At 49.6% G+C, this 27,450-nt stretch overlaps 7 protein-coding genes across 7 annotated transcripts; 6 read left to right on the forward strand and 1 right to left on the reverse strand.

Annotated features, from left to right (window-relative positions):
- Positions 1-604: 604 nt before the first annotated feature.
- ASPSYDRAFT_159417 (putative ABC transporter) lies at positions 605-5,622 on the forward strand (the record flags this gene model as incomplete). The annotated part of the gene is made up of 4 exons (XM_040842822.1): positions 605-729; positions 796-1,282; positions 1,336-5,318; positions 5,364-5,622. 4 exons carry the CDS (start codon positions 605-607, stop codon positions 5,620-5,622), a joined length of 4,854 nt encoding a protein of 1,617 aa, XP_040699071.1.
- Positions 5,623-7,260: 1,638 nt separating this feature from the next.
- Positions 7,261-12,157, forward strand: ASPSYDRAFT_49442 (putative ABC transporter). The gene is made up of 4 exons (XM_040847832.1): positions 7,261-7,824; positions 7,874-10,576; positions 10,636-11,957; positions 12,007-12,157. Exons 1-4 carry the CDS (start codon positions 7,461-7,463, stop codon positions 12,034-12,036), a joined length of 4,419 nt encoding a protein of 1,472 aa, XP_040699072.1. The 5' UTR covers positions 7,261-7,460; the 3' UTR covers positions 12,037-12,157.
- A 601-nt stretch (positions 12,158-12,758) lies between these two features.
- Positions 12,759-12,988, reverse strand: ASPSYDRAFT_49444 (uncharacterized protein). Its single transcript, XM_040847833.1, has one exon. The coding sequence runs from the start codon at positions 12,962-12,964 to the stop codon at positions 12,797-12,799; it is 168 nt and encodes a 55-aa protein (XP_040699073.1). The 5' UTR covers positions 12,965-12,988; the 3' UTR covers positions 12,759-12,796.
- On the forward strand, positions 12,957-15,196 carry ASPSYDRAFT_35053 (putative MFS allantoate transporter; the record flags this gene model as incomplete). Its single annotated transcript, XM_040845306.1, has 11 exons — positions 12,957-13,232; positions 13,299-13,412; positions 13,466-13,499; positions 13,552-13,582; positions 13,629-13,895; positions 13,947-14,164; positions 14,217-14,305; positions 14,389-14,629; positions 14,695-14,788; positions 14,865-15,062; positions 15,178-15,196. The coding sequence occupies 11 exons, from the start codon at positions 12,957-12,959 to the stop codon at positions 15,194-15,196; spliced, it is 1,581 nt and encodes a 526-aa protein (XP_040699074.1).
- A 2,862-nt stretch (positions 15,197-18,058) lies between these two features.
- On the forward strand, positions 18,059-19,625 carry ASPSYDRAFT_49446 (aromatic alcohol reductase). The gene is made up of 4 exons (XM_040847834.1): positions 18,059-18,294; positions 18,373-18,657; positions 18,726-19,052; positions 19,107-19,625. Exons 1-4 carry the CDS (start codon positions 18,208-18,210, stop codon positions 19,485-19,487), a joined length of 1,080 nt encoding a protein of 359 aa, XP_040699075.1. The 5' UTR covers positions 18,059-18,207; the 3' UTR covers positions 19,488-19,625.
- Positions 19,626-20,033: 408 nt separating this feature from the next.
- ASPSYDRAFT_93269 (putative amino acid permease) lies at positions 20,034-21,924 on the forward strand (the record flags this gene model as incomplete). The annotated part of the gene is made up of 5 exons (XM_040852809.1): positions 20,034-20,175; positions 20,232-20,289; positions 20,342-20,348; positions 20,404-20,564; positions 20,628-21,924. The coding sequence occupies 5 exons, from the start codon at positions 20,034-20,036 to the stop codon at positions 21,922-21,924; spliced, it is 1,665 nt and encodes a 554-aa protein (XP_040699076.1).
- Positions 21,925-22,309: 385 nt separating this feature from the next.
- ASPSYDRAFT_49450 (RNA dependent RNA polymerase) lies at positions 22,310-26,894 on the forward strand. Its single transcript, XM_040847835.1, has 2 exons — positions 22,310-26,660; positions 26,838-26,894. Exon 1 carries the CDS (start codon positions 22,599-22,601, stop codon positions 26,466-26,468), a length of 3,870 nt encoding a protein of 1,289 aa, XP_040699077.1. The 5' UTR covers positions 22,310-22,598; the 3' UTR covers positions 26,469-26,660; positions 26,838-26,894.
- Positions 26,895-27,450: the final 556 nt, after the last annotated feature.

A 27,450-nucleotide genomic window follows, 5' to 3' on the forward strand; every position in this document is an offset into this window, starting at 1 on the left:
GCTGTTGCGGACTGCGGAACGAGGCAGCTTTCCCCGCACGACGCCAAACAAGCATCCTGTCAACGCAGTACTATCAACAAGTCTCCATCTACTAGCAGACTCTCATTGTTGACTAGGCTTGTCGTCGATACTTGGTGACTTCTCAGATCATCCGTCATTCAAATAATGAGCGGGGCCCCCAGTTAGCCGATGCTCTGGGCGCCAATCCCTATGGCTGCGCCATGCCTTGGTCAGTTACCGTCGCGAGAGATTCATTGGGTTTCTCATATATTGATTGGTTCAATTTCAGATGACCACCTCGCTAAATGTAATCAATTTCTTAGGAATGGGTATTAGCCGGGTGTCTGTCGTTATGGTTAAAATCCCGACATTCGTTGACGAGGAAAGCAGCGTTTCTTTGGACGAGTCAGCTGCAACGCAGGGCATTGGCAATAGTTCGCTTGTTTGGTCGAAACCTGTTAGCCTGAATATGGTGACATTTAAACCGATATCCCCCATCTTTAATTTTACTTGCGTGTCGCTGTTGGCAGCCGGAGGTGAGCCTCTGTGTTTCTAGTTCCGAGTGTACGTTTTCATGCCACGCATGACGACGGCCGAAGAGAAAATGGTTCTGTTCTTTCGACAAGTGTGGACTTTGACAGTTAAGAATTTACTTGTTGTTCTTGTCCGACCCTTGTTCACGACCGTTCTTCGAGCACTTATACTGCCAATATGCTTTGTGGCCTTCATGTCTGAACCTCCCGAACTGCACCATCTGACATGGCTTGGGATGCACGTCTGACCATACCAATATAGATCTTATGCCCGAAATTTGTTTATCCAGCCAGCGACTTATGGTATTGGAAGTCCAACTCACGTCCGGTCGTTCTCTGATGCATTGGATTTTATCGGCGCAGGAAGGAACAGGATAATCTTCGTTAGCAACGGCCTCGTTGGTGGCCCAATTGAACAAGTTATCAATGAGGTCGCACAGCCAGCGAAGAAAAGTCAATATGAAGTTCACATTCTTGCCGACGAGACTGAAGTGCGGGAGTTGTGTCGAACATCGCTTCGTGGTATGTCTAGATGTATTGCGGCCGCCGTCTTTTACTCGTCGCCGACAGAAGGCCCAGACGAGGCCTGGAACTACACAATAAAAACGGACGCGGTCTTGGGTGAAGGTATCGATGTGCATAGCTCCCACAACGATCAGCAAATATATCTTTTACCTTTCCAACGGTCTATCGATTGGGCTATTGCACGAACCAATACCTCGTTTAATCCTGATGATCTTCCTGAAGTGGTAATATAAGCCTGATATTATTTGCGCCGAATTTAGTCACTTACATGTCTTAGACATTGGAATACCCGTACACATCTTTGAATGAAGAGGAGCGCGAGGACCAAATTCGGACCCGCTACATGGGAGCCATAATCGATGTTATAGCTGTGGCCATATTCATTGGCATAGTAGGGGTGACATACCAGCTTACTGGCCTAATCGCAATGGAAAGAGAGCTGGGTATGAGCCAGCTTATAGATTGTATGATGCCGAATTCGTCTCCATGGGTATCTCAAGCAGCCCGGTTTTGCGCCGCCCATCTTGCCTTGGATATCGTTTACGGGCCGGGATGGATAGTCATGGGTGCGATCCTAAAGGCTGGGGTATACAGAAGAACCTCTGCTGGAATCACGCTGGTCCATTACATTCTGACTGGCCTTGCCTTGTCGTCTTTCGCGATTTTTGGCGCCTCATTTTTTAAAAGAGCTCAGCTCAGTGGTATATCAGTTGTCCTTGCCTGTCTACTCTTAGGCGTGGTAGCACAAATGGTGCCAGCAACAAGCAATGGACCGGTCATTATTCTCGGCCTTCTGTTTCCGTCCATGAACTACGTTTACTTTTCCGTATTCGTGGCTCGATGGGAAAGAGAAAATCTTGCAGCTACGCTAACAGAAGCAGCACCAAATAATCCCTGGAGCCTTCCCGGTGTGACCTTGTGGGGGCTATTGATTATCCAGATCATTGTCTACCCCGTCCTGGCTGCTGTGGTAGAACGCATGCTATACGGTACCGCATCGAAGAATCGGCAATCAGCTAATCCCGATTCCTCTATTGCGCTGAGTATTCGCGATTTCTCCAAGATATACCATCCAGGATGGTTTTATCGGACAATTGGAAGGCAGCTTGGTAGCAACCGCCAGGCTGTGCATGCGGTGGACAATCTTTCAATTGAAGTCAGCAAAGGGCAAATCATGGTCTTGCTCGGGGCCAATGGTTCGGGAAAATCTACCACCTTGGATGCTATCGCAGGCCTATCTAAGTTGTCAGCTGGAGAGATTGACATAAACTATGGCGAAAAAACACCGAAATTTGGACTCTGTCCACAGAAGAATGTCCTTTGGGATAACCTATCTGTCAGGGAACATGTAAAAATATTCAGCAAACTCAAATCCACCGAGAAAGGTGATACAGACAAGAAAATTATGCAGCTCTTGAAGGATTGTGATCTCAACAAAAAAGCCAAAGCACTCTCGAAAACACTCTCCGGCGGCCAAAAGAGAAAGGTGCAACTTGCCATGATGTTCACTGGTGGCTCTTCAGTTTGCTGCGTTGATGAAGTTTCCTCTGGCCTCGATCCACTGTCTCGGAGGAAGATATGGGATATCTTGCTGGCAGAAAGAGGTTCTAGAACAATCATTTTAACCACTCATTTTCTAGATGAGGCAGATCTTCTTGCTGACAATATCGCAATTCTCTCAAAAGGTGTATTAAAAGCTAATGGATCGAGCGTTGGGTTAAAAAACCAACTAGGCGCTGGCTATCGCATTCATGTCCTCAACGTCCCTGGAGGAGCGCAGGCCAATCTAACACGATTCCACAGCGTACCTCGGGAAGTTCACTTCGACGAGACGGTATATACAGTCCAAGGCTCAGCAGAAGCGGCCCGGTTTGTCTCGGGCTTGGAACAAGAAGGCATCATGGAGTATCGTGTTAGCGGGCCTACGATTGAAGATGTTTTCCTCAGGGTTGCGAGCGAATTTTACTTCGAGACCGCCAATGGTGACATCCGTGACGAAAGGAAGGCACTTAGAGATGCCACTGAAGGCACTAAAGATAACTCCAGGTGTCACTCGCTAAGTCTTATGGCTGGTCACCGTATTAGCTTGGTGCTTCAGGCATGGTATCTGTTCCGCAAGAGGATGACCATCCTCCGCCGCAACCCTCTCCCATACCTTGCCGCTTTTTTGATACCTGTAATTGCAGCAGGCCTGGTTACATTGTTCCTTCAGGGTGTCCCGAAGCCTGGGTGCTCGGGGGAAGATTCCTACCGAACACCTGAATCCACTATCGCAGACCAGTGGAATGACTTGCTGCTAGTAATCGGGCCATCTGACAGCGTACAGCCAGAACTCCTGGAAAGTTTTGTTGCCGCTATGAGTGACAATCTTGATGTCGACCCGGGAGGACCTAATAACATGGGACAACCATCCAGCAATGCATCTCATTTCCATACGGTCGTCAACTACCCAGAATTCGCTAACTACATAGCAGCCAACTACGCTAATGTGACCCCAGGTGGTGTCTATCTAGGGGATTCCCTTTGGCAGCCTACCATTGCTTGGAAGGGAGACAACGCCAACTTCCCTCTTGCTGCGATCACGCAAAATGTGCTAGATCGCCTCCTGACAGGAATTCCGATTAACGTCGGTTTTGCGTTTTTTGATATTCCATCCATGCCCAATTTCTTCGATATTCTACAGCTCATTGTATACTTTGGGCTTGCCATGTCAGTTTACCCGGCCTTCTTTGCATTATACCCAACCATTGAACGACTTCGGAACGTGCGCGGACTGCATTACAGCAATGGTGTCAGAGCCCTATCATTGTGGCTGGCATACGTATCATTTGACTTTTGTCTTGTCTTTGCGTCAAGCGTCATCACAATTATCATTTTCAGAGCCGTTTCCAATATCTGGTTCCACATTGAATACCTCTTTGTGGTATTTTTCCTCTATGGCCTTTGCGGTACTCTATGTGCTTACTTGGTGTCACTGTTCACGAAATCGCAACTCGCAGCTTTCGCTTTCGCTGCTGGTGGGCAGTGTGTCGTGTTTCTCATTTACTTTATAGCTTATATGTCAGTTCTGACTTACGCCCCGACGGACAAGATTGACTCGTACATCGAGATTACACACTTTACTATTGCCATTATTTCCCCATCAGGAAGCTTGTTGCGTTCTCTATTCACTTCATTGAACGTATTTTCAATCCTCTGCCGAGGTCCTGCAGGCCGGGATATGGCCTCTTACCCAGGGGAGATCGGTCTTTACGGCGGTCCTATTCTCTATCTTACTGTCCAATCGATGCTTTTATTTGCGCTCCTGATTTCAATTGAAGGTGGCCCATCTATACTTTCTCGCTTACGGCCGACGTCCAGACTGCACGATGTGGAGGAGAAAGAACCAATGGACCGCGACATTGCAGATGAAATTGTTCGCGTGCCCAAGTCAAAGGACAACCTCCGTCTCTTACATGTCAGCAAAACGTTCAATAAATCTGTGGCCGTAGACGATATCACTTTCGGTGTTGGAGCGGGCGAGATCTTCGCTCTTCTGGGCCCCAACGGCGCGGGCAAAACAACCACCATCTCTCTGGTCCGCGGCGATATACAACCAACACGCAATGGTGGTGAAATATTCGTCGATAGCATCTCGATCTTGAAACAGCGTGCGGCTGCGCGGTCCCGCCTAGGCGTTTGTCCTCAATTTGACGCAATGGATCAAATGACAGTCCTTGAGCACCTCGTTTTCTACGCCCGCATTCGCGGAGTGCCAGATATCTCCCACAACGTCAACGATATAATCCACGCAGTCGGCCTCTCACAGTTCAAACACCGTATGGCGGCGAAGCTCTCTGGTGGAAACAAGCGCAAATTGTCCCTGGGAATTGCACTCATGGGCAACCCCTCCGTTTTGCTGCTCGACGAACCTTCCTCTGGGATGGACGCTGCTTCGAAGCGCGTGATGTGGAAGACCCTCGCGGCTGTTTCGCCTGGTCGCTCAATAGTCCTCACAACACATTCAATGGAAGAAGCGGATGCACTTGCACATCGCGCCGGAATTATGGCTAGACGCATGCTCGCCCTGGGAACCACGGACGCACTTCGGTCTAGGTACGGAAGTATGTACCACGTACACATTGTGCATACACAAGCACCTCATACTAGCGATGACGACATGGAGAAAATCCGGGACTGGGTGGCAGATAGCTTTGCCGGTGCGGTGATCGAGCAGAAGACGTACCACGGACAGCTGCGCTTCAGTGTCCCAGCAGATGTGTCCCATGAGAACGAACGGTATACAGACGGTGAAGACGGAAAGAGCTCGGCTTCTTGTGAATTAGGAACCAGTGATGAAATACAGCCCATTGCGCTGCGTTCCGGCGGCTCGACTCTCGCAGGTCCCACGACGAGACCTGGAATTTCCAGGGTGAGGAGTAGTATTAGCAAGGTCTTTTTTCAGCTTGAGCAGAATAAGACTGTTTTGGGAGTGGAGCATTATTCTGTGAGCCAGACGACACTGGACCAGGTCTTTTTGACAATTGTTGGAAAGCATCATATCAGAGAGGAGGATTCCGGGTAGATCAAGGGGTGTATAGGCATCCACTTGTATCTTATCTTCGTTTCATCTAATTTGACTTCATCCAGACTCTAGGGTAGGAAGCAAACCGTTTCCCCACGAATACGTATTAAGAAATTAAATTCATTCTGTACACAGCAGCAGCTGGAGGGGAATATGAAGATTGTTGGGGTTCTTTTGGGCGCTGGTGTTGCGGCGATAATGAGAGTCTGCTCTCCGCTACGGTACATGCTAAAGAACGGGGGAATAGTCGAGGCACCTTTGGACAGTGATGCTAATATCGATGCATTGGGGAAGGGATATGGTAATTTACACTGCGCTGCAGGGTTGTCGAGATATTGTGGTGGAGGGGTGCAAAAGAGTAGACCAGCTCAATCACTGCAGAGACCAGATAGGTCAAGGATCACGTTGATTGGCGTCACTTAAAAAACGATGAATTATCAAGTACTGGAGACCAGGGTGTATAACCAAGAGCTGGAGGCCGATGACGATTCCCACCTACCTACGGCAAAGCATTCGGCGCCCTTTGACCAGCCCAATTTCGTGGGCCACGCCTTATGACAAGCAAGCAACCTGGCCGATGTTACATACGTACCATTTAGTGCCCGAGTGCTCCGTGCCAAGATGGGTAAGCCCGAAGTCTCGCGGCGGCCTATTCAACGAGTTCATTGAATGAGGGATTTCGACTTGACGGTCTTCATTATTACAGTGTATACAAGAGTGGCAAACGCCAAGAGATGCAGTGTACTTGATGACTCGAACAAGACAAGAAATTCGATGAACAGATCTCTTTCCGGGGTGCGCTGTCTTTGCTGGTCATGCGGTGGGAGCAGAAAACGAGGCTGCTGCAATACTCCGGACTGCACGTTTTGATGACATTATTGGTTCACACTGCAGGAAGCAATTATAAGTGGCTGGGGAGATGACGGCGGATGCATGGTGAGCGTTGCGACTTGTGGTGTTTGCTTTATTAGTTGAGCAAGAAGAGAACCTTGTCGGGAGCGGGAGAACAATTCCCAAACAGGAATGGATGAAGTCCAGTGACCTGCATTTGGAGAGAGACCGTCGACGGCTTTTCTCCGGCAGTTCCTCCACATCAGCCGATGCCTCTGCAGTCTCTCGTCAATTGCTGCCCGTGTCTATTATTAAGCAGCTTCCTGAACACTTTGCTGCCTTCCTCCAAAGGGTAATGACAGACGCTCAGCTGCTTGGCTCCTCGTCTGTTCGGGTCATTCTGACGAGCCCAGCCGGTTGTCGGCAACCCCCGACTCTAAAGGGTTTCAGTGCTGTATCGGTGAACAATGTTCAGCAGCGTTGTCGACCTTAGCGTGGAAAATTCTAACCGTTTAGTTGCTCATGCGATCCGCGATCCCTCGGAAACATGTTTTCGATCTCGTTCTTGATGATAGCTCACACGAGGTGGCAACATCTTGCAGATGCTGCCCGAGTCCCTGAAGGCCTCAACACATGTAGCCCTTGGATTGTATCCGTGCTCACTATGGAGCCGTCGAATAAGCTATTCACTTAGTCTCGACCCCAAGCCAGGCTGGAATTCCATGTGGGGTGCTTTCCAGGCCTGGCCGTCCGCTCCTTTCCCCCCGGCTGTCGCTCCTGGCGCCCTCTCGCTTAAGTAGTAGTCAACTGTACTGTAATATGGCTAGGACTCTTAAGTGTCGGCTACTTTCTGGTGGGGAAATAGCCTATCTCCTGCTAGCTTTTGAAATTTATTTGTCATGATAAATATCCCCGGTTTATCTGTCCGGTCTTCTCTTCCACTTCCCTCGAGCTCGTGTACACAACCGTCGTTGCTGGTATAGCACAGGTGTGCTACTGCCGCCGCCATGGATGGGAAGCTGGGGGTTTCTACCGGCTCAGATGCGGATACTCTTGGTTCAAGCTACGAGCAGAATCGAGAGGGGATCCGACAAAACAACCCCCAGGGTGTTGTCTCCCACGACTCGGGCGTCAATGTCGAGGAGGCCGAGCACGAGTTTGCCGAGCTGAACAGGAACCTTTCTAGCATATCTTACCAGGCTCAGAGACTGTCCAAGCATGCTTCCAGGGTCTCGAAGAATGATGTCCACAGCAGCGATGTGGAGCGAACCGGCAGCTCAACCGACTCCGTTGAGTCCTGGGACCTCGAAACTGCTCTCCGGGGAAATCAAGCAGCTGAGCTAGAGGCTGGTATTAAGGGCAAACACATTGGTCAGACCACAACATTCGTCGCTATCCTGGCACGATACTGACTCTTTAGGTGTTATCTGGGACANTCTCACTGTTCGTGGAATCGGTGGCTCCAAAAGCTTCATTAAGACCTTCCCTGACGCGATTGTTGATTTCCTGAACGTCCCTAAGCGGATTATGAGCTGGACCGGCCACAACAATAGAGGCAAAGAGTTCGATATCCTCAAGGACTTCCGTGGCGTTTTACGAGCCGGAGAGATGGTACTCGTTCTTGGACGCCCTGGATCTGGTTGTACCACGTTTCTAAAGTCGATCACGAATCAACGGTTTGGTTACACTGCGGTAGACGGAGAGGTTCTATATGGTCCTTTCGATCACAAGACATTTTCAAAAAGGTTTCGCGGCGAAGCTGTGTATAATCAAGAGGATGATGTCCATCAGCCAACCCTGACCGTCAAACAAACCCTCGGGTTTGCGTTAGATACAAAAACACCTGGGAAACGGCCACTTGGTGTGTCTAAGGACGAATTCAAAGACAAAGTGATCCACATGTTGCTGAAGATGTTCAATATCGAGCACACTGCCAATACCGTCGTAGGAAACCAGTTCATTCGAGGCGTGTCTGGAGGGGAGAAACGTCGAGTCAGTATTGCGGAGATGATGATTACTTCGGCCACGGTCCTGGCATGGGATAATTCCACACGCGGTCTTGACGCCTCTACCGCTCTTGATTTCGCCAAATCATTACGGATTATGACCAACATCTATAAGACTACGACTTTTGTTTCATTGTATCAGGCGTCAGAGAGCATCTACAAGCAATTTGACAAGGTCCTGGTCATTGACAGTGGTCAACAAGTTTTCTTTGGCCCGGCTACCGAGGCACGAGCGTACTTTGAGAATCTTGGGTTCAAGGAAAAGCCTCGTCAGACCACCCCGGATTACCTCACATCATGTACAGATCCGTTCGAGCGAGAGTACAAGGAAGGCCGCGACGAGACTAATGTTCCTTCTTCGCCCGAGGCTCTCACGGCCGCCTTCAATAAGTCTGTTTACAGCCAAAACCTTGCTACGGAAATGGACGCCTACCGGCAGCAAATACAGGAGGAGAAGCAAATCTACAATGACTTTGAAATTGCCAACCAAGAAGCAAAGCGCAAATTCACTTCGAAGTCGTCGGTTTACCTCATTCCATATTACCTCCAAGTTTGGGCCTTGATGCGACGCCAGTTCTTTATCAAATGGCAAGACAAGTTTGCTTTGAATGTCTCTTGGATTACCTCTACTGGTGTTGCGATTATTTTGGGAACTGTCTGGCTCAACTTACCCAAGACTAGTGCCGGCGCATTTACCAGGGGTGGTCTTCTTTTCACCAGCTTCCTCTTCAATGGCTTCCAGGCGTTTTCCGAGCTTGCTTCGACTATGATGGGGCGCCCTCTGGTGAATAAACACCGCCAATTTGCCTTTTACCGACCTAGTGCACTATTTATCGCTCAGATATTTGTCGATGCGACATTCGCCATTGCCAGGATTCTCGTTTTTAGTGTCATAGTATACTTCATGTGTGGCCTTGTCCGCGATGCAGGTGCCTTTTTCACCTTTGTGCTGCTGATATTTACTGGCTATATCAACATGACCGTCATCTTCAGAACTATCGGTTGCCTATCACCTGGATTTGATCACGCAATGAACTTTGTTTCCGTTCTTATAACTTTGTTTATCTTGACGTCTGGTTATCTTGTGCAATGGCCAAACGGACAAGTTTGGCTCCGATGGTTCTACTACATCAACCCCTTCGGATTGGGGTTCGCTAGTTTGATGGTCAACGAATTCAAAGGTCTTAATATGACTTGCACTAGTGAGTCTTTGATCCCCAACGGTGAGGGATATACCAATATGAGCCATCAGGTCTGCACTCTTGCAGGTGGCGAGGCAGGTTCTCCCGTCATTCCAGGGGAAAGTTATGCGGCAGTCACGTTTAATTACAAAAGAGAAGATCTCTGGCGGAATTTTGGCATCATGGTGGCTCTCATTGTCGCTTTCTTGGCAATGAATCTGTATTTCGGCGAGGTGGTTCGTTTCAATGCTGGCGGCAAGACGGTCACCTTTTACCAAAAAGAGAACGACGAGCGAAAGCAACTGAACGAAACGCTGAAGGCACAGCGCTCGAGCCGGCAATCAAAAGAACTAAGTGGTCCTGGGGCTGATGTTTCCGTTGCTTCGAAGCCCGTCTTGACATGGGAGGACGTCTGTTACGATGTGCCCGTGGCGTCTGGCACTCGTCGACTGCTACATAATATATATGGCTACGTGCAGCCCGGTAAACTAACGGCCTTGATGGGAGCGTCTGGGGCGGGTAAGACGACCCTGCTTGACGTCCTCGCAGCGAGGAAGAACATTGGCGTTATTGGCGGCGATATTCTGGTAGATGGTGCTAAGCCTGGTACTTCTTTCCAGAGAGGCACTTCTTATGCGGAGCAAATGGATGTGCATGAACCTATGCAGACAGTTCGCGAGGCCCTGCGCTTTTCTGCCGACCTTCGTCAATCATACGATGTCCCACAAACGGAGAAATATGCGTATGTGGAAGAGATAATCTCTCTGTTGGAGCTGGAAAACCTCGCAGATGCTGTCATCGGTACACCAGAGACTGGTTTATCCGTTGAGGAAAGGAAGCGTGTTACGATTGGTGTCGAGTTGGCCGCGAAACCTGAAATGCTGCTATTCCTGGACGAACCTACTTCCGGACTCGACAGCCAGTCTGCCTTCAATAGTAAGTTGACTCTGACACGAAGACTTATCTTTAATTGGTATTTCTGACACAACAATTAGTTGTTCGATTCCTGCGCAAGCTTGCTGCGGCCGGGCAGGCTATTCTATGCACCATCCACCAACCTAACTCCGCTCTCTTCGAGAACTTTGACCGTCTCCTGTTGTTGAAAAGTGGAGGCGAGTGCGTGTATTTTGGTGATATCGGCCAGGACTCAAGTACCCTGCTCTCCTACTTTCGCCGTAACGGCGCAGATTGTCCGACCGATGCGAACCCTGCCGAATGGATGCTTGATGCAATTGGTGCAGGTCAAAGCCGCCATCTCGGAAACCGCGACTGGGTTGAATTCTGGAGGGAGTCGCCTGAGCGCGAGCAGGCCAAGCGTGAGATTGTTGAGATAAAGACCCGACGTGCCGAGGAGGCTAGGCAGACCCAAGCGACGAACTCTATTGACAAGGAGTACGCAACGCCGCTCTGGCATCAAGTCAAGACCGTCTGCAAGCGGACTAACATCGTGTTTTGGCGCTCTCACAAGTACGGTTTTACAAGACTTTTTACCCACTTCAGTATCTCCCTGATCACTGGTCTTGCATACCTGCAACTCGACGATTCTCGGGCTTCGCTTCAGTACCGTATTTTTGTTCTGTTCAATGTCACAGTTATTCCCATCATTATTATTCAGATGGTCGAGCCTCGGTACGAGATGTCGCGATTAGTTTTCTATCGTGAAGCTGCGTCAAAGACATACAAGGATTTCGCCTTTGCGGTGTCCATGGTCATTGCTGAGATCCCGTATTGCATACTCTGTGCAGTTATCTTCTTCGTTTTCCTCTTCTACATCCCCGGATTCCAGAGTGCAAGTGATCGAGCAGGCTACCAATTCTTCATGGTCATGATTACCCAGTTGTTTGCCGTCACACTAGGTCAAATGGTCCAAGCCCTAACCCCAAATAGCATGATCGCATCGCAGTTTAACCCCCCACTTATGATCTTATTCAGTTTGTTCTGCGGTGTCATGATACCCAAGACACAGATGCCCGGATTCTGGCGAGCCTGGTTCTATGAGCTGGATCCATTCACGCGCATCATCAGCGGGATGGTTACGACGGAGCTGCACGGGCGGCCCGTTGCCTGTACTTCCGGTGAATTCAATCGGTTCCAAGCACCCGCAGGGCAATCCTGCGGCGAGTATATGCAGAAATTCTTTGACAGGGGCGGGATAGGGTACCTGGCCAACAACGCGACCCAGGACTGTGAGTACTGCGCGTATCGGGTCGGGGACGAATACTATCAAGCTTTTGAGATGAGCTTCGACAACAGATGGAGGGACCTGGGTATCTATGCGGCCTTTGTGGGTTCGAATTTGATTATTTTATTCCTGGCTGTAAGTCTGCCCCCTTCATTGCAAGATCACGAAGCTGACACAGTGGAAGGCGCGGTATTTGAACTTCAATCGGCGATGAAACTGGGAGAATCCAGAGAAGTGTGGTAGGGTAAATCAAGCGACGAGGAGGTAGAAGCTGTTTACGGTAGATAAATAAAAGTCAATCAATTATTGGATCATACTGTACCAAGCAGTTGCATGCCTGAATCCATTGAAGACTCGTATTGATCCCCGGATTCTCCCCGCAAATGAAAGTGGGTGCTTGAGTCAACCCCCACGCTGGCAGGCCAATGACGGGGGCCCCTTTTCCTTGCTGTTCTTCCTTTGTCCGTCCAATTGTCAGTCCATGGTCAGTCCATCTGTTTCCCGTCCTCAGCTCTTTACCCTGTTCTTTCATCAGTTTTTCCACCTATCAAGTCCTGTTCTCAGCCCTTTGTATCGGTCTTCCTCCGATCTCTCGTCCAGAGACTCCAAACACCGCTGCATCAGCCAATTCCCGGTGCTTTGTTCCAGCCACCTGCACGCTTGAGAAGAACGTCTGCGGAAATGCTCTCTCGCAGCTACCCCGAGTCTGAGCTCCCATTTTATTCACCCCCACGCCCTCAACAAGGCAAGGGTTGACTTTGATCCCCGCATTGCGCACCATTCCGCACCTCCGCAGTGGATAGCGATGTGGATCTAAGTATCAGAGCTCCCATACAAAGTACACTTTACGTATTCCAGAGGAGGTCCGAGGTAATCAGAACCCTGCCTCATAATGCTGAACTACCTTGGTTACTACTGTAGTGTTGGAGAAGGCTGATGATCGCCATGATGTCCGAGACCATGGTCATTTAACTTTATTCCTCCCCGAGTCCCCATCCATACCCCAGCAAACGACTCCAGTACGTACATAAACCTCCGAGATCCACGGCTGTGTTCCCTGGTCGACGCTCACCCGCATCTCTGCACATTTTCCGACGAGTTGAGCTGAGACGCACGGCGCGGAGAGAAGACAAGATGGGCATAACGTCCCGTCTCCAGTCGCTCGGCACTTCCGACATCACCAAGGGTAATAACAATACGCCCACCGCTAACCATGACGAAGAGGTGCAACAGCCAAAGCAAACATGGGCGGGCGGAAAGGAAGGCGATGTCGCTCAAGCGCTGTTCAACAACACGGATGAAATCAATGAGGAGATTGATCCGGCCGAAGTGCGGAGGGTGCTTTGGAAAATTGATTTCATGATTCTGCCGTATCTGGCTGTCTGCTATGCGTTCTTCTATATCGATAAGGTGTGTTTTGGCTTCTCTCTGGTCGGTTATTGTTTGAGATGGGCTATGTTGTTAACTAAAAGGTAGACGACGTTGAGCTACGCGGCTATCTTTGGGATTGTTGAGGATTTGGAACTTCATGGAACGCAGTATAGCTGGCTCAGTAGTATCTTTTACTTTGGGTTTTTGGCCTGGGCATTGGTATGTTATATCGTGGAGTGGCAAAAGAGCAGTAAACATGCTGACCTTCATAGCCTACCAATCTAATGCTGCAGCGATTCCCAATTGGTACTTATTGCTTCAACTGCAAACGGCGGAGTTCGGTGCTGACTACCTACAGGAAAATACCTTGGTATCAATATCTTTATGTGGTAAGCTCAACTCAACCTATTAAGTCTTCACTAGCTAAGAACGCAGGGGTGTCTTCCTCATGATCCAAGCCGCATGCCATAACTTCGAGACCCTCGCCGTCCTACGAGCCCTAGGAGGTGCTGCCGAGGCCTGCGCAGACCCCGCGTTCATGCTCATTACCAGTATGTGGTACACACGACGCGAACAACCCGTCCGTATGGGTTTATGGTATACCGCCAATGGTTTTGGGATTGCGCTCGGTGGTCTTCTGGGCTACGGAATCGGCAATATCAAGGGCGCGCTCCCGTCATGGAAGTACGAGTTTATCATCATGTAAGCTCTTCTAAGGCTCAGATGATCCGGCTAGTTACTAAAGTTATGCAGCGGCGCCCTTTGCTCTGCATGGGGTATCGTCATGTTCATATTCCTGCCCGACTCCCCAGTCAACGCTCCTGGTCTTTCTCAACGAGAGCGCCGAATTGCCGTCGAGCGACTGAGAGAGAACCAAACCGGTATTGAGAACAAACACCTGAAGCCCCGACAGGTCCTTGAGGCATTTATGGACTACAAGCTTTATTTCTTCTTTGTGCTGGGCTGTGTTTGTATGTTACCTCCCTATACTAGAACACCCTTCTCGCCGTACTGACTTCCCAGGCAATATACCTAACGGCGGAATCTCAAACTTCGGAACCATCATTATCCAGGGCTTCGGGTTTTCGACCCTAGTTACAACCCTCATGCAGGTATGCTTTTCTCCCATCAACGCTTCCTACTCCTACAAAGCAAAGACCGACTCATCTGACGCAAAAAAAATAAAAATAAAAAGATTCCATACGGTGTCATAATAGCAATTTCCATCCTGGCTTGCGTATACCTCAACGACCGCTTCGTGAACCGGCGCTGCCTCTTCGTACTTCTGTTCCTAATCCCCAATATCGCTGGTGCATTTGGGCTCCGCTTCGTTCCTGAGACTGAAAAGGTCGGCCGCTTGATCTGCTACTATCTCACAGGCCCTTATAATGCGGCTTTTGTGTTGGTTTTGAGTATGCAGGTTGCTAATACTGCTGGTATGCATAAACTGAGATCGAATATGCAAAGTATCATAGTATAGCTAATGATGGATGATGAACAGGTCACACCAAGAAAGTCGTTACAAACGCAGTCCTCTTCCTAGGATACTGTACAGGAAATATCGCCGGGCCGTTTTTCTATAAAGATAGCCAAAAGTATTCCCCCCTCATCCATCCACTATAAGCCCTAATCTGGTACATCCAAATGCTAACAACGATGCCCTATCGACAGACCAACGTACTCACTAGGAATCTGGTCGATGATCGTCTCCCATCTCATCGAAGCCGTCCTCATCACTATTCTGGGCTTGCTCCTGCGCTGGGAGAATAAGAAGCGCGATCGCATCCAGAGTCAGATGGAGGGTGGTCTGGAAGGGAGGGACCTCGGCGCTACGGCGTTCTTGGATATGACTGATCGGGAGAATCTAAAGTACGTCTTGATAATACCCTCTATTGATGCACCACTACCCCCCTTTTGCTTTATTGGTCATCTCTATTGTGTGAAGTGAGGTAATACAGGTGGCTAACTCTGCCCTTTGATTTAGTTTCCGGTATATCTATTAAGTATGAGTGTAGGTGAGCATTTAGTCAAGGGGCCTTAGGGTTAGCTAGAGCCTAGAGAAGACAAGTATGTTTAAACGAGACAGATTTACTCTATATGTCAGCCTACCTTGGTCTGAAAGAGATATATCTCAGTCAATCTATCTCCATCAATCAAGACTATGCTTACCCAATGTCGTCTATCCTCAAGAAAGACCCCCTTTGGGGACCATGGTCCGTTTGATTTTAACATACAGGTCCCACGGGAAGGACTGTGAAGGAACTCGTCAGGCCACTGAAGACGCAGAAGACCTTTCAGGATATCCAAATCCCCCAAATCTCACTGCCTCGGACTCACACCTCATAATATTTCCCAGTCTTCATGCTCCTGTATGCCTACACTGCCAGCCTTTGATGACGACTTTCCGTTTGGAGCCTCAATGCGACATATCTTCCCCATGTATGGCTTTGGTTCATCGTCCTTCCAGTGCAACTCTTTGATTTGTCTGGATGAAATTCCCCATTCCCCATCGGATTGCGCTGTTCCTATTTTCCAGGAACGAGTAGCTTTCCTGATTCCTTCGTCATCGTATTTTCAACATTCAGACTAGTAGTCTCTGAGAGCTGCTGTTGCCTCGTGCTGTCATGATCAAAGCCGTAACCCCGCGTCAGTAGTATTATTCAGTTCCGAAGCAGACCATAGAAAGCACAAGCATAGTAAACGATGGCGGGCATAGAGTCCAGTATCGTGCATCCTATCTGCAACACGCCTTTGCAAGGGATCCAAAGGCCAGCTGTCATAGGAAGGCAAACCATGATATAGTCCCTCAGAACACGTCGCCCAGGTGATATCGGCTTAATCCCCGCAAAGGAAAGCCAACAGTCAGCCTCGCACGCTCGCACGCTGAATTGTATAGCTAGCTGGTTATCACCAACCGAGTTGGTCACCCGGCTGCCCAACACAAGTTAAAGCAGTATGAATACCACCCTCACGTTTTGTACAACGCTGATCCCCAATCTTTAAGGAGCTAGACTACTACACCAAAAAAAAAAAAAAGATGCGTGGCCGGTAGTTAGCCAGCTACCTCCTTAGACCAAGTTCCATGAGAGAAGTCTCCTACAAGTTTTAAACTATGAAATTATATGCACGTTGCTAATTGGCGGCACCTATAGGTTCAATCACTCGAAAGCAAAGCCACGGGGTAAGCTGCTCTCCTGGGGCAAAGGCGTCCATGGCCGCAATTGAGAAGGCTGAGGCGGCAACGGCGGCGAACGAGGTGGGAAAATGTGACATATTCCACAAGATATCCGACGGGGAAGGTTTCAAACGTTATCGCCAACACTCTCTTATTTAACTTTGGCATGTGTGACTTGCTCCCAGGCGGAGGAAACTGTAACTACTTAGCGTACTATGAGTAGTTCAACGAGATCAGCACTAAACTACACCCTCAGAGTTAAATATACGGGATTGCACACCATCTCCCCGCCGACTAGCCTGTTGGAAACAGAAGGACGTCATTCATCAGTGTCATCAGATTCTCGGGTCGCAAAGGTTCTGGAATTCATCCAGCCATGCTTCGGAACAGCCTCCGAGAAGGATATTAGTCCCCGCAGATTCCAGATGAATCATTCGCGGGCCGGGGCACTACGAGTCAGGATATTATATCGTGCATCTGCTCTGACCCGGATCACCAGGCGATGGAGGCTTCCTGTGCATGTTGACGAATGGGATGTGCAGGTTGGAATCGACAACAAGCTGGTTAAGCAAGAGTACGCTTTGAACGCTGGTCTATATGCATTTTCTGCTCATACACAAGGAAGCTCTTACTGGATGGCCAAGTTTTTTTTTTTTTTTTTTCTTTTGGCAACGCCGCTGTTGACGGTTTGAGTATACAGGCACTGAGGCAGACTGGTGGGATTTTCTGATGCTCGCAGTGCACGGCATGATGGACCCCAGAGAGGCGAGGGACGAGGTCTCCCAGAGCCACTAGAGAGTCGGGACTCGTGGGCTTGTTTTCACACTTTTGGTATCAACTTCATGTCGAAAACGTGTCGATATTAACTCCGCAGTTCAACCCCGGATCTGCTCAAACGTTAGTAGACTCCGTAACTGCGGGGGAACTGCTGATCTGGGCGAAAGTCTTTTGGACGTCTGGAAACCGGAGAGCCCTAGTTGAGCGCGTGCGTGCGCCTGTGAAGCAGCGATCGCGCGTGAAACGCGGTCTGCGACGGAATTTGCGGTCCTGGCCCCATGGAACGAGGAATGCCCGCGACCATGGAAAAAGCGGGCACTCCATGCCAATGGCGTCACCGCTTGTGTCCAACTATTTGCTCGAAATTTGGGGATGCAACCCCGCCCTTTCACACGCGATGAGTGATGGCAGATGCAGGGCGTGAGGGCGAGAAGTGGAGGAAGCAAAAGAGGGTCAGGCTGAGGGGCAGACTCCAGATCCAGAGGGACCGGGAAGCCGTAAGTGGAACATGACGTAAGGCTTCCTTGCGCCTTTTGGGTTCAGCCGCCGAACCACCACCGGCCGGCCCGTGGCGATCTCACTTTTTGCAAAACTCTGCCTGGTCAAAGGAGAGAGAACAGTGTGACTTGGCTGCAAGCTTATTGCCTGGCCCTGCTCTTGTCTCCTGATCCTTCAGGTGATGCCGACGGAGGTCTCTGCACCGTGCCATTGTCATGGCCTCACTCATTCGCGGAGGTCGTCATCTCTTGCAGGAGCTTAACATCCACAGCCGACCCACAGCTAACCACTTGTGATACCAGGAAGAGTGGGTAACCAAGTGGCCATTTTCGGTGGGACGCTGCCCTTTATAACGTCGATTCTTTCCTGTTTCTTGATTCTGCCCTCTGTCTGAGAAAACATCATTGTGAAGGCACCCGCCAGCGAGCCCAATTTTAACCCTGCCTCTGCCCGTCTGGCGTCCAGCTTTTTCCTCAATCACCTCTTCATCTTTCTATCCCTCTGCCCAACCCCTCTCGCCTGCATATCTATTTTACGGACGCATTGCCGCTTTGGGAGATCATTATGTCACGAACAAGAGTTCTGCTGGTCGGAGCCGCGGGTGAGACCGGAGGTTCGATTGCAAATGGACTGTTGGAGCACCCGACCTATGTAGGTCACCCTACAGCAAAAATGTGATTGCTATGAAGGAAAAAAGTAGCAAAATTCTGACTTTCCCTCACCATACAGGAAGTCCACGCCCTTATTCGGCCCCGTTCTGCTCAGAAACCCGCCGTTCTCGCCTTGCAGGACAAGGGAGTGCACATCCGCAAATGTGACCTGAAATCGACAGAGGAGGAGCTAGAGAAGGCACTGGCCGATATCGATGTCGTTATCAGCTGTGTTGGTTCTGCAGAACAGCAGGACCAAATCCCCATCGCCAATGCGGCGAAGAAGGCCGGTGTTAAGCGATTTATCCCCTGCGGTTTCATCACCGTCGCGCCACCCGGTGGTATCATGTGGTTGAGGGACGAGGTAATTTTCTACCATCGAATTGCTGCTTCTTTCGAGCATCTCTGACGTTCTTTTTTTCCCCTTAACAGAAAGAAGTTGTCTACAACCACATCAAGCAACTCCGCCTTCCTTACACCATCATCGATGTTGGCTGGTGGTACCAACTCTCTTATCCTAGACTCGAATCCGGTAAACTGGACTATGCAATGACGGCTGCCAACAACGAAGTCGTCGGAGACGGCAACACGCCCCTGGCCCTGACAGATCTGAGGGATATCGGACGCTACGTTGCTAGAATAATTTCGGACGATCGCACATTGAACAAGATGGTCTTTGCATACGACGCAGTACTCACCCAAAATGAAATATTCGGTCTGCTTGAAGAGATCAGTGGGGAGCAGATTGTTCGAAACTACGTAAGTGTGATCCCATCAAACCGTCGATCTTCCGCGCACTGACCTCGTCGTTAGATCTCAGAGGAGTTGGTTCAAAACAGGGTTCTTGCCGCACGTCAGTCAAGCGAGACCTACCCTTTCGACCCAGTGAAGTTCATCCCCCGGTACCTAGCAGAGTACCAGCTGTCATGGGGCATTCGCGGCGACAACACTCCAGAATATGCCAAGTACCTTGGTTATCTGTCGGCTAAGGAACTTTACCCGGACTTCGCACATATTGAATTCAAGGAATATCTCAGCGAGGTCTTCAAGGGTACTGCCAAGGGAATTTACACCGACCGGACCATCTCCAAAGCCCACCAACGCATGTTCCCCCGAAGCGAGTCTTCAGATTCGTTACAAGGCCGCTTTTTCCCAAGGACCGAGTCCAGCGACTCTCTCTACATGTCTCGGTAGACGTTCAACCGTTGCAACATTCAGGAACATTTCACGAATATCACGAGACGTATAAACGGGTCTCAGAACTCGCTTTGAGGATAGATCGACTTACATTCTGATGGCTTTTTTGGTACCTTTTTTTTTTTTTTTTTTTTTTTTTTTGCTTTTTCGCATTTGGCTACCGGTCTCCTAGATTTCGGCGTTCTGGACATCGTACGAAATCAAGTGTATCGGAGATACCTGGTGGTATTCTTCCTTTCTATGGTCATAGATGCATGCGATAGGGATCCATATATATACCCTTCACCACTTATTTGTTGCTAGACAGAATTGAACGCTTTGGATTTTCTGTTCGAGACTACTTAGTGTGCTAACTTGTTCTTTGCACGAATTCCTGGAAAGTCAACACCTTGAGGAAGGACCGGGGCCGTAGCAAAGCCTTCCCAAACAAGAAACTAGGCACTCATTGAGCTGGCCCGTGTGGAAATGGACTACAGCTGGCACAGAGCAAGATCCTGTAAACCTAAGATTTCAATTGTTCGATCTAATCTCACCCAACCCTCAATGTCTCAGATCGAACCATCCAACAGTTCGCTGGAGTTGCGACCAACAACCAATCCAGGGTCAGCAATATCCACACAGAGCCAGCTTTCGTACCTGCTCAATCCCGATGCTGGCTTAAGGCCGTACCAGGTGACTCTCATAAGTCCGTTTTTTATCTGCCGAAAACAAAAACGAACTGTCTCCCTAATTTTCCTATAGCGATCGGTGGAGCAATAAATACCGGCTTGATGATAGCGTTTGGGAATGCTCTCTCGCGGTAGGTCGTCCAGTAACGCAAAAGGGACGCTGTACGCTGACGACTCATTTAGGTCCGGCGTAAGCTCTTCGTTCGATGTTTTGTCTTCTGCGGCTTAGGTACTAATCCCAATAGCCGGCCTCTATCTTGATTTCCTACACCTTCGTCGGTTTTATCGTCTTCCTGGTTCTCTCCGCACTCGGGGAAGTGGCTTCTTTTTCACGAGGGCCAACCACTCTACATATTCAAGCAAAACGATTTTGCGGGCCTTCGTTAGGGTTCACGTTGGGATGGATGTAAGCTTGCATAGTTTCTGCTCAGGTGATCTAGAGCTGACAAAGTATCTTTTTAATGCGCAGATACTGGCTCAAATATATGATGGTCATCATCAATCAAATGACCGCAGGCGTGGTTGTGATATCATACTGGACTACAATTCGAATTGTGGACAAAATCGCCTATATCACAGTGTTTCTGGCTGTGATAGTTGCCATGAACTACTGGAGTGGCCGTTTCCTTGGGCGCTATGAAGTTGTTCTCTCATCATTTAAAGTCCTCATAGTGTTGGCGCTCATGATCCTGTCACTCGTTATTGCGTTTGGTGGCGGTCCAGATCACAAGAAGGGCTTTCGTTACTGGAGAAATCCTGGTGCGTTCGCCAACGAGGAAGACAGGACAGCTTTGGGGGTATTCCGCGCCATCTTCAGGTCTTTCCCCTCCACTACACTATCTTACCTGGGAACCGAACTAATTGGCATGGCTGTGTTACACACGCATGACTCTCGAAAAGCAGCAGCTCGAGCAATTCAGCAAACCTTTTATCGCATTCTGGCATTCAATCTTGTTATTGTCACTCTATTAGGGATGGCTATTCCTTACGATGAAGACATATTAGCATTGCCCATGTACACCTCCAAGCGCACTGCGTCAGCATTCGTCGTGGCGGTTCAAATGGCTCATGTTACTGTGCTACCAAATATATTGAATGCATGCATTCTTATCTTTATCGTTTCTTCGGCAAGCAGGGCCCTTTGTATGGCAACAAGAATTATTCGTGAACTCTCCTTTGAAAAGAGCGCCCCTCGATTCCTTCGACGCACCGATAAACGCGGTGTGCCTGTGTACGCCTTAGGAATCAGTTCCACCCCGGCCCTATTGGGCTTTTTGAACCTGCTCACTATCTCTGGTCGTCTATGGAGCTACCTTGTCAATCTGGTTACTATGTTCAGCATATTGACCTGGGTGTCAATACTCGTCATCCATATATCGTTTGTACGTGCCCGCAGGTGCCATAAGATTGCATCTGAGGAGGTGCCTTTTAAAGCCCCATTCGGTATTCTCGGTTCGTGGATCGCGTTGGTTCTTTGCTTCTCAATACCCATCATGCGAGCAGTTGAATTATCTGATCGCAATTTCTACAGTCATGGGTTGGATGTTGGTGCTTTCGTCACTTCTTTTCTTGGGATCCCTCTTTACTTCGCTTTGGTCTTGGGATATAAAGTGACATCGAGACGAAGAGGAGCCCATGCACATGCAAAGACAGAAACATTACCTACCAGGGTGCGTAGTCTGCAGGATACTGAGACAGATGGGGCAGGGGGCAGCGAGATTACAACACTTTGGAGGGGACGAATTATCCCCGTATGGCTGATATGAGATCCGAGCCAGGCCCTTGGACAAAGCTCTTGGTGCGGCCAATCCGATTCTGCGAGTTGTATAAGAAGGGAGATGATGATGGCACTGCGTAAGGAATGCTACCTAGGTGTAATTGTCGACAACCATAACCAGCAGTTGTTTCGAGGCAAGGGTGAACCCGACCGTCGAGACTCCTCTGTTGGTCACGAATAACTCTACTTCGCCCACATTGTATAGTAGGCTTATATATAGAAATGCTGTAATAAGCCAAGGTCTGGGTTGCCAGCCTCGGCGTCAAGTGCACCAACAGGAATCATCCTTTGTGTTGGTTGACAGCGGGCCCACTTGTACTTTTCGTTTCCCCTTCCAGCCTTGATCCTACTGATATTTGCTTCTTCTGTCCTGGGCCTTGAATATCTTTTCGCCTTTCTTCTACCTTTCCAAATACAAGCTCTTTATAATGCATTGCCCATGATGAATGGCCCGTAGACCCTTACATTGTTTTGTGTTTACAATCCCCCAGGAGTCCGCCAACTATCACCAAAACAAGCCAAATACATGGCGACCATATCCATTGCCAAGCAGGACCAAATACACAACTATTCTTACACTTAAATTGGACTCCTAGAAGCCTATCTATCTGTATCGAAATTATCGATATTTGAGAAAACCGGAAAGAGAAATGCTCAGCCAAAATGTCAACACATCCTGCCCCGCTCACTCCCAAAAAGTCCGGCCAGGAATTCGAACACATTATTGACACGCTCAATGACCAGTTCTCGCTCGCACTTCCAAACCCGAAGGTGCTCTCGCCGGGGGAGAACAAGGATGTTGGGACGCCGCAGTGGCGGTGCTATCGGCTGCTGCGGGGACTGTACTACCATAGAAAGGTGGTGAACTTGAACCAGGTATTGAACAACTTTGATGAGTGGGTTTGTTCTCGGAATGCAAGCGATGCGATTGTTATGTGGGCGCGACAGGACGGGTTGCCTGCTACTGCGCGTGCTGAACCTCGTATGGGCCGTGAGATGATTGTGCATCACGAGAGAGAGGAGCGATTGGGCTATTTGATGAAATTGATTGCAGACGAGTTTTATATTCTGACGGGGTCATATCCAGCGGTTAAAGGGATACTAGACGTGCATCAGAGGTCTCCCGAGCTGGCTGCGATGTCGCTGAAGAGGCGTTTGTCTATGTCTAATGGGGAGGAATCGTCGGATGAGTTCCAGACGGCTCCGACTTCGCCTGAGAAGAGTTCCGATGGTCCAGAGTTGGATGATTCGAATAAAGCAGCGAAGACCTCAGATGTATTGAGCAGTGCACCCGTCCTTATTGAGCGGTTGACGGCGGCATCTAACAAATCCGTCAGATATGATGCTGTGCCTGCTACACAGAATGGTGCCAATTTCAGCTTCTCGTCTTTCACCGCGGATACGTCGCCCTATGCTCTGGAGTCTCATGCTCGGAAGTTTCAACGTTCTTTTAATTCAATGGTCACCTTTGCGACGGAGGCGATTACAGAAGAATCTGGTTCAACATATGATGATTCGGTAGCGGACCATAGTCTTAGTGAAGCAACCCTTTCCAAAGACTTCACTTCCTCCAGTCACTCGTTTGAAGTTCCGCGATACTCTGCTGAGGGTGAGATCGTGGCAGAGCTTCTCCAAAGCGGCCCATTCTCTCTCGACCACCCCCTCCCAGCGTCGATTCCGTTTTTCTATCGCTATGAGTTAGAGAGGATAGGCAGAGCCTGGGACGTTCCCTTGAACCGCATGCCAGTTGGTGGCACCATAGAGCTGAAATATAACGAATTTTGGGGGTGGGTCGAACACCACGGTCAACGAGATGGCAAGCCGATCCCCGAAAAGACAGCCCGCAAAGCCTGGGATGCTGCGTGTGGAGGTACTTTCAAATCAGACAAACATTCTGAAGTTGTCATTCTAACGGGAGATCTCGACTGGTGCGGCAAGTCCGAACCGGGTGTCTTGAAGCTGAAATTGAACTCTTTAAAGACGGAGCGATCTTGTCGATTTCATCGTCGTTATGGGTCTGACCGTTTCCTTAGCCTGACCCTACCTGCCCCAACCCGGCCTCCAAAGCACCTTCGGCTTCCCTCCCATCCTGCCCTTCTGCGTGAAAGTATTGCTTTGTGGCTGACTCAAAATCCGCATAAATGCCTGGGAAGAACGTGGAGGCCGTTCTACGTCGAAGAAGTCAAGCAGAAGCGGAAAATCAAAGCTGAGCCAAGGTTTAGGGTCGATTTCTTTGCCATCGACGGTATTGACTTTGTCGGCCGATTTGACGAGTTATCTCATAGAATATCGGCGAAAAATGAGAGGGCGGACAGCCACACCCCAATGAGTCTCGGGTCCCTCCTTGAATGGCATCTATTCCCGGAAGCAAATATTGGCCAGACCAATCTCAAGTTGTTTCAACGAATATCCCTTGGTCTCTCCAAGACATTTGCCACGGCTGTGTTGAAGCCTGAGCAAGTTTTTTATCTGCGGGACGACCCAAACCATCGTGTCATGAACGACGGGTGTGCTTTGATGTCTCGGCAGCTTGCCAACCAGATCTGTGATAGCCTGGGAATCTCTGGCAATACCCCAAGTGCTTTCCAGGGGAGAATCGCTGGTGCCAAGGGTTTGTGGATGGTCGACAGACATCGATCCCAGATTGGGGGTGTCGATGGTGATGTCTGGATTCAGATATCTGATTCGCAATTGAAAATCAACCCACATCCCCGGGAATGGAAGGATCCAGTCGATGACGATAAGCTAACCTTTGAGGTCGTCAAATGGTCAAAACCTCCACATCCTGTAGATCTAAACATCCAACTCCTCGCGATCTTAGACCACGGAGGGCACGTTAAAGACTACATCGCCGACCTTGCTAGACTTGGAATTCAGGCCGTGGCGCGAGATTTTGAGGAAGTACTTAGGGCCAACAGTCCAATTCTTTGCCGCAGTCTTGCGCAGAAGATCCGACCAACCTCAGATAGCGGCGCTGGGCTCATGGCACAGAGCATAAGACGGTTGGAACAGTGGACGACCGATGACATTGAGGCCATAATCCGATTTTCAGAAGCCGGATTTGCACCCCGAGACTTTTATCCGCTGCGCAGACGACTTGGAAAGTGCTTGAGAAATCTGTTGGGACGATATGTGGAGGAATTGCGCATTGAAGTGCCGTTATCCACTTATGCCTTCTGTATTGCAGATCCATACGGTGTCTTAAAGGAGGATGAAGTGCATTTTGGACTTTCCAACAATTGGCAAGATGACCGTGGGCAGTTTGAGGACAATTTACTAGATGGTATAGATGTCCTTGTTGGGCGTCTTCCTGCCCATCTCCCGTCTGACATCCAACGTCGAAAGGCGGTTTGGAAACCAGAACTTCGTCATTTCAAGGATGTCATTATTTTTCCAACGACAGGGGAAATTCCGTTAGCGGACATGTTATCCGGTGGCGACTATGATGGTGACACACCCTGGATCTGCTGGGATCAGAATATCGTTCGTAACTTTTACAACTCTCAGCCACCCTGCCAAAATGAACGCTACCCGCCGGACCACTTCGGGCTTACCAAGCATTCCGTGCCGATGCGCGAGATACAGTCGATGGGCGAGTTTCTCGACAGCTCGTTCACATTCAACCTAACCCTGTCCAATCTGGGTCGGTGCACGGTGGAGCACGAGAAGCTGTCATATGATGAATCCATCGACTCACCGAGCGCGAAAGAACTCTCTGTTCTGCTCAGTCACCTTGTTGACGGGCGCAAAGCCGGTGTACATTTATCAGAAGCAGCTTGGCAGCAATACCGCAAGAAGATCAGCCCTAGAGCGCGGGAATTGCCAGCCTATAAGAACACGACCCGCAAGGAGAATTCCAACAACATAATTGATTATATTCGATTCGTTGTGTCGGTTAAAGAAAGAAGGAATGTGTTAACCAAGCTACAGGATGCATTCCCCGAGGCAGAGCACGCTCATACACTCGATCCAGATCTTGTTCAACCGTGGAACGAGGCGCGAAAGAAAGCCGTGGAAAACCACCTCGTGTACGAAGCACTGAAAATGATCCGTCACGATATTGGCAACCTCAAACACAGATGGGACCGGTCCCTTCAAGGAGGCGATACCTCTTTCTCTCCTCTAGCCCTAGCGGCAGCCGAGCAAGCGCGAGCGATCCTGCCTCCAACCGCCGAAGACGACCCGATGATCCAAGTTTGGAAACATAGTCAGTCGGAATGGCTTGAACTGCTGGCATCGTACACATACAAGCAATACCCTATGTCGAGTTTTGTCCTACATGCATTCGGCGAGTATCTTTGCAAGATAAAGAGCAGGAACCGTCCGTCTCGAACAGTATCCAACGAGATCCTGGCGTGTTATCGAGTCAACCAGAAGTTTATTGCGCGCCTACAAGTCCGGACCGGTGACGAGGAAGAAAATGAAGACGGAGAGGTCGAATACGAAGGGCATGAAGCCATTGAGGCTATGATGTATGGGACAGCAGGTGTTGGCGGATACTACGACCCTGACGATCAGATGTCCGTAGAGTGATATTTTGTCTTTGGATAATGGATACCCATAGTTATGTAAATGTGCTCTCAGATTCATATGAAAATAACCTTGTTTGCTCAGTACGGTGTACTGTAGTATAGTTACGGTGTAGTTAACAGGGCTGAGTGAGCATCGGCAAGAAACTCCGTCGAGCGGCACTTGTTCCTTCCTCTTGGAGTAGGCCACGGAATACTGTAACAAGAAGGCGGTCAGCGCGTCAACCGGGCCCCGATCACATGCAGACCCGCCCGATTGAGTTTTGAAGGAATGTCAAGCGGCTCGGTCCCAGACAGGAAAGGCACAGAAAGCGCCCAAGGGCAAAGACCCGAAGAGAGCCCGGACAAAGAAATGGCCCAACAGAGCGCTTACTTTGAACTCGGACGCAGAGAATCTTGTGAATGGCGCCCTTAGTGAATAACATTCTTCTCCGGACTCGCCTCTCGATTGCTGGCAGCCAACAGCGGCCTCCAACCGGTCGCTCGTGAGTGGTCGGTGGTCTATGGTTCTCCGAGCTTTGCATGTGATGTCAGATGCCGATGACGGTGCCTCCATCAATCACATCCAGCATCACGGTTGTTGGCCATTCATGTCCAGGGTGTTTGCGTCGGATTTAGTGGCGGATGTGACGAGGGTGCTTCTTTGATTCATTGAGCGCGCTTTGATCGGCCTTGGGCATTTTCCGGGGTCGCAGTTTTGGGCTGCGAAGGGCTGGGGGGCCGTTAATCACTGCTGTCTTGGTGCTGCCAGAGACCGCCAGGCTGGGGTACTTTCGAGCCATTTATTGTAGACATTGGAGAGGCCCAGCTCGGTCCTGACTTGCCTCTTAGCCGTATCTAATTATCATCTTCATGCTCATGGCCGTATTTTCCTTTTAGCCGCTGCCCGGCTGTTCTGTTGTCTGACTCTGCGTAAAAATTCTTCACGTGAAAGCTCTCCAGGCAACTCCAACAGACCCTCTCAATTCCTCAAACGTCCAGTCAAC

The sequence above is a fragment of the Aspergillus sydowii genome, assembly GCF_001890705.1.
Source record: "Aspergillus sydowii CBS 593.65 unplaced genomic scaffold ASPSYscaffold_12, whole genome shotgun sequence".
Lineage (NCBI taxonomy): Eukaryota > Fungi > Ascomycota > Eurotiomycetes > Eurotiales > Aspergillaceae > Aspergillus > Aspergillus sydowii.

Coding starts and splice junctions, on each gene's coding strand:
- ASPSYDRAFT_49446 (XM_040847834.1), top strand. CDS start 18,208: ATGTCACGAACAAGAGTTCTGCTGGTCGGAGCCGCGGGTGAGACCGGA. Junction 18,295..18,372: donor TGTTGGAGCACCCGACCTAT/GTAGGTCACCCT, acceptor CTCACCATACAG/GAAGTCCACGCCCTTATTCG. Junction 18,658..18,725: donor TCATGTGGTTGAGGGACGAG/GTAATTTTCTAC, acceptor TCCCCTTAACAG/AAAGAAGTTGTCTACAACCA.
- ASPSYDRAFT_49450 (XM_040847835.1), top strand. CDS start 22,599: ATGTCAACACATCCTGCCCCGCTCACTCCCAAAAAGTCCGGCCAGGAA.
- ASPSYDRAFT_49444 (XM_040847833.1), bottom strand. CDS start 12,964: ATGCCCATCTTGTCTTCTCTCCGCGCCGTGCGTCTCAGCTCAACTCGT.